At 39.7% G+C, this 6,117-nt stretch overlaps 1 protein-coding gene across 1 annotated transcript; it reads left to right on the top strand.

The window, feature by feature from the left end:
• Nucleotides 1-5,322: 5,322 nt before the first annotated feature.
• On the top strand, nucleotides 5,323-5,865 carry LOC121977256. Its single transcript, XM_042529846.1, has one exon. It carries the CDS (start codon nucleotides 5,323-5,325, stop codon nucleotides 5,863-5,865), a length of 543 nt encoding a protein of 180 aa, XP_042385780.1.
• The last annotated feature ends 252 nt before the right edge of the window (nucleotides 5,866-6,117 follow it).

Here is a 6,117-nt window from a genome sequence, read left to right as displayed (position 1 = left end):
AATTTTTAATTTTTGTAAAACATTTCCTTATTTGCCTTGGGCAAGTAATATAAAAGAAGGAGAGGGGAGACTTCATGAGATATCAATTCTTATTCTCTTGCTTGTGCTCCCTGTAACGCCCCGGCCCGGGCGGGTCCCACCCGGACCAAACCAGGAACGACACCATAATTACCTATCGATTTGATGACTAGCTCCACAGACCACCGGAGGTCTTTTTAGCGTGCTTTGTCCTCACTCGCACGCACCCTGGAAAACTTCCCAGGAGGTCACTCATCCTCAGATTTTTCCAAGCCAAGCACGCTTAACTTTAGAGTTCTTAAGTTTGGGCTTCCGAAAAAAAAGGTGCACCTTGGTGATATGGATAGTACCATCTAACTTTTTAAGTCATACTTAACCAGAATCTCAGAACCGGGGTATTACAATCACCCCCACTTAAAGACACAACGTTCTCGTTGTGTAACCACAAATCACACCACAAACAAATCCCAGAATCTCCCTCGCTAGGTGGTGCCCTGGGTGCTCCTATCACAGGCGCACTCACGGTCGCAAGGTCGCTCTGATACCATCTGTAACGCCCCGGCCCGGGCGGGCCCCACCCGGACCAAACCAGGAACGACACCATAATTACCTATCGATTTGATGACTAGCTCCACAGACCACCGGAGGTCCTTTCAGCTTGCTTTGTCCTCACTCGCACGCACCCTGGAAAACTTCCTAGGAGGTCACCCATCCTCAGATTTTTCCAAGCCAAGCACGCTTAACTTTGGAGTTCTTAAGTTTGGGCTTCCGAAAAGGAAGGTGCACCTTGGTGATATGGATAGTACCATCTAACCTTTTAAGTCATACTTAACCAGAATCTCAGAACCGGGGTATTACACTCCCTCTTGTGGCCGACCCTCTCTTTTCCCCTTGCTCTCTTATTTCTTTGTGGTAGTGGTGGCCGGATTTTAGAGAATGAGGAAGAAGACTTTGGGTGGTATTCATCTTGGAGGATCGTCGCCCACACGACGTCCAAGAGGAGGCGAGGAATACGGTAGAAGATCTTGAGGTTACTAGCATACAAAGAAGAGGTATAACTAGTAATTATTTTCCGCATCATGCTAGTTCTTCTTTGTATGAATTCTAAACACAATAGCCATATGATTCTAGAGTTTCAGATTTGTTTCGAAGTTGTGTTTCTTTTGTTTTGTTTTTCGGATTTGTGATTCGATTGTTCTTTTCGGTTAAACCTAATGTTATTTTAGGAAATTAAATATTAAATTTCTATTAAAGACTTTGTCGAGGCAGTGGTGGATGATCTCATACCCAAGAAGGCCTAGTGCCTCGCCATGTTTGACCTGGGAGCCGATTTTAGAAATAAATATTTAATCAACTTTATAACATAGGTGGGTTTGGATCAATAGTGTTAAGTTCCGCTTGCGATCCAAATCTAAACCATTAAGAATAGATAAGTTAAATTTGGAATCAATAATGTTAAGTTCCGTTTGCGATTCCTAATTTAATTTCTAAAGAACACAATAGGTTGTTTAGGAAAGGTTCTACACTTGTATAAATTTTTTGTATAGTGGAACCGATACGATCTTCCTAGGACCAACCAACACTTGGGATACCTGGTAACTAAGTGGGAATTGAAGTCAATCCTGAGAAGGTCCAAGCACTCCAGGACATGAAGGCTCCCCAGAACTTGAAGGAGGCTCAGAAGTTGGTAGGCAGGATAACAATCCTGTCTCGGTTTATCTCCAGATCAGCAGACAAAGCAGCGCCCTTCTTCAAAGTGCTCTGAAAAGCCTCCAAATTTTAGTGGGATGAAGAATGTACGCGAGCTTTTGAAGAGCTAAAAAAATATTTGGAGACTTTGCCTTCTTTATTCAAGCCTATTACAGGAGAGCCGTTCTGGGTCTACCTGTCAGCCACCCCTAAGGCCGTGGGGGTGGTATTAGTGAAAAAGCAGGACAATTTACAACGACTGGTGTACTTTTTTAGTCATCTATTGAAGGGGGTTGAGTCTAAATAAACATCCCTGGAAAAGTTAATCTATGGATTGGTGCTCATGGCTCGACGCCTAAGGCCTTATTTTCTTGCACATCCCATCACAGTCCTGACCAATAGCTCCATGGGTAAAGCCCTTACCAATGTAGAAGTTGCGGGCTGGCTTATCAAGTGGGCGACATAATTGGGAGAGTATAATATAGCTTATCAACCTCGCACGACTATTAAAGTGTAGGCCTTGCTGATTTCCTGACTGAGATTCATCAAACTAATTCGGAAGAAACTTGGAAGGTATATGTGGATGGGTCATCCACACAGCAAGGAAGTGGTGTCGGAGTTCTTCTGATATCTCCTCAAGAAGGCATCTTGCAGCTAGCCGTGCGATTAAATTTCAGAGTCACTAATAATAAGGCAGAGTATGAAGTTTTATTGGCAGAGTTGCAAGTAGCCCGACATGTGGGAGCTACCCGAGTAATCATATACTCGGATTCTCAATTAGTAACCTGTTAGAGTGTATACTAAAAGCCTAGCTTTTGGTATAAATATTTATCTAGAAATAAGAATCACATTGGTCAAATGTCTACATTTATGATAAATGTAGTTGTTCAATTAATTTATATTGTAGATAACATGGTGTGTGGTGTCACACACAGAGGATCATGTTATCAGTACCTTATAAATTATAAACAGTAGCTCACGACCATAATGGAAAGGAACAAACCATTGAAAGGTCGTAGTGTAATTAGGTATTAGTTTATCTTAACTATATAATTACACTAGTACACTTAGAGTGTATTGAGTAGGACCATTAGAGGTCGTTTCTTTTATACTGACTTTATAAAGAAACAAAGACCTCAGTTATTATGGAAGTGTGTGCTCTTAATCCTAATATAATAACAAGCACATATATTTGATATTTATTTCTTTAATTTATCAATGGGTGAGATTTAGTTCGATGAATCAATAAGCCCGATAAGTTGGGAAATGATATCACTTATAGTGTGTGTTGTTGATTATAGAAAGAAACTGTGTCCTAGTGATCTAGGTTGAGAATGTCCCCAAGAGGAGCTCATAAGAATTGTCATGTTAAACCCTGCAGGTGGACTTAGTCCGACATGACGATGAAGTTGAGTGGTACTACTCTTGGAGCTAGATATTAATTAAGTGAGTTGTCAGTAACTTACTTAATTAGTGGACATTTGTTATCTTAAACACAGGGAGACTAACACACTCATAATGAGAAGGAGCCCAAAATGTAATTTGGGATTGGTGCGGTAGTTCAATAATAGTTTTCTAGTGGAATGAATTATTATTGATAAAATTAAGTTGTGTGTTCGGGGCGAACACGGGATGCTTAATTTTATCGGGAGACCAAAACCAATTCCTCCTCTCGGTCCCTATCGTAGCCTCTAGTATATAGAGATTTATACCCACCGCATACCCACCTTCTTACCCATCCAATGGGGCCGGCCAAGCTAGCTTGGAACCCAAGCTAGGGCCGGCCAAGACCAAGTGGATGAGCCATGAAGGTGGCCGGCCAAAAGCTTGGGTCCCAAGCTTAGGTGGCCGGCCACTAGAATATTAAAAAGGATTTTTATTAAAATTATTTCTTATGTGGATATCATGATTTTAAAAGAGAGTTAAAAAATTAAAATTTCCTTTTATAACTTTCTACAAAAGATTAAGAGAAGAGATTAATCTCTTTCCTTATTTGTAGTTTAAAAGGATGGTTTTAATTTTTGGTAAAAACTTTCCTTATTTGTAAATCATCTACATGTTTAAAAGAGAGTTTAAAATTTGAAATCTTTCCTTATTTGTTGATTAAAGGAGGATTTTAAATTTTAAGAAAACTTTCCTTTTTAATTATGTTCATGATTTAAAAGAGAGTTTAAAATTAAATATTCTCTTTATAAGTTTCTACAAAAGATTAAGAAAAGATTTGATATCTTTCCTTATTTGTAGATTAAAAGAGATTTTAATTTATAGAGATAACTTTCTTTTTATCCACATGTTTAAAAGAAAGATTTTAATTTATTAAATTTCCTTTTTATAAACCAATCATGAAGGGATAAAATTATTAGAGAAATTTTTTATAAATTTCCGGAAACAAATTAGGAAGTTTTAATTCTTGTTTAATTAAAACTCTCCTTGATTTGGGGAAATAAAGTGGCCGGCCATGTTTCAATGAGAAGAAAAATTATTTTAATTAAAATAAAATTTTCCTTTTCATGGCAAAAGAATTAAGGAAATTTTTATTAAAATTTCCTTATTTGCCAAGACCAAGGATTATAAAAGAGGAGGTAGAGGAGCCTTCATGGGTGAACAACCTCTATTATTTTCTCCCTCTTTTCTTCCTTGGTGTGGCCGGCCTCCTTCCTTTCTCTTCTCTCCATCTTGTGGCCGGACCTCTCTTCCTCATTGAAGATCAAGTGGTGGCCGGATTTTAGCTTGGAGAAGAAGGAGAGAAAGCTTACATCCCTTGGAGCTTGATTGGTGGAAAAAGATCTTCATCTCTTGGAAGCATAGTGCTTGGCCGAAACTTGAAGAAAGGAGAAGAAGGTGCTTTGGTGGTTTCTCATCTCGGAAGATCGTTGCCCACACAACGTCCGAGGTTAGAAGAGGAATACGGTAGAAGATCAAGAGGTCTTTCTAAAAGGTATAACTAGTAATTTTTCTTTCCGCATCATACTAGTTATTTTTGGAAATAATACCAAATACAAGAGGCATGCGATTCTAGTATTTCGAATATGTTTTCGATGTTGTGTTCTTTTGTTTTCTTTTTCCTTGTGATTTGATTGTTCTTTTCGGTTAACCTAAAGTTATTTTAGGAAATTAAATATTAGCTTTCCATAAAAGGTTTTGTCTAGTCGGTGGTGGTTGCTCCCATATCCAAGAAGGCCATGTGCCTCGCCACGTCAGTACTGGGAACCAATTATGGAAATTAATATTTAATGGAATTAATAACTTAAGGTGATTTGGGTTGAACGTGTTAAGTTCCGCGGGAGACCCAAGTCAAAACCTAAAAGAACGAATAGATTAAGTTTTGGATCAAACATGTTAAGTTCCGCAGGCGATCCAAAATTTAATTTAAAAGAACACATGGTAGCTAGGAAAAGGTTCAGACCTTTGTACAAAATTTTTGTACAGTGGAACCTCTAGGCTTTCCGAGTAGCAACCAACATAACCCAGCAAGTAGCAGGCAACTTTGGGATCAATAGTGATAAGCTGCAGGTATAAGGAGAGGCTTATGAGAAAATGAAAGAATAATTCAAGCAGGTCACGGTGAGCAAGATTCCGAGAACAGATAATGGCCGAGCTGACGAGTTAGCCAAAATGGCCAGTTCTCTAACCACATGGGTTTTGGACCAGTCAATAGCGCAGACCTTCCTCATAGCTCAGATAGATTTTCAGAATAACATGGACGAGCCTATTGATTGGAGAGCGCCAATGATCAATTATCTTCAACGAGGTATCCTGCCAACCGACCTTGAGGAAGCACGGCTGGTCAGGAAAAAGGCTCATGCTTACACCATGATAGAAGATCAGTTATATAAGCGAGCGTTTTCCAGGCCTTTACTCAAGTGTTTAAACATAGAAGAGGCGAGACATGCCTTACAAGAAATATATCAAGGGTGTTGTGGCAGTCAAGCTAGAGGCAGAACATTAGCTCGTCGGGTGTTGCTAGCTGGCTATTTCTGGCCTACCTTACAGAAGGATGCTCTGCAGCTGGTGAACACTTGCTTATCTTGCCAGAAACATCAGAATCTGACACATATGCCCACCTCAATGCTAAAGACGTCCATAGTTTCTTGTCCATTTGATCAGTGGGGTATGGATATTGTGGGACCATTCCCTATGGCACTCGGTCAGAAATGATTTCTGCTTGTGGCAGTGGACTACTTTTCTAAATGGGTAGAAGCCGAAGCCCTGGCCAGAATTACAAAAGGAGCGATTATTAAGTTTTTGTGGAAAAATATTTTGTGTAGATTCGGCATACCTCATAAGCTGGCATCGGATAACGGAAGACAATTTCAAGGTTGGAAGATCCAGACCTGGTGTCAAGGGTTCGACATTACCCAGGCCTTCACATCCGTAGCATACCCACAAAGTAATGGGCAAACAGAGGTT

Source organism: Zingiber officinale, chromosome 4B (assembly GCF_018446385.1).
Source record: "Zingiber officinale cultivar Zhangliang chromosome 4B, Zo_v1.1, whole genome shotgun sequence".
Taxonomy (NCBI): domain Eukaryota; kingdom Viridiplantae; phylum Streptophyta; class Magnoliopsida; order Zingiberales; family Zingiberaceae; genus Zingiber; species Zingiber officinale.
The sequence above is the reverse complement of the archived record's forward strand: the minus strand, read 5'-3'. Positions and strand labels throughout refer to the sequence as shown.

What these genes read in the sequence shown, in the direction of transcription:
- LOC121977256 (XM_042529846.1), top strand. Translation starts at nt 5,323, where the DNA reads ATGGCCAGTTCTCTAACCACATGGGTTTTGGACCAGTCAATAGCGCAG.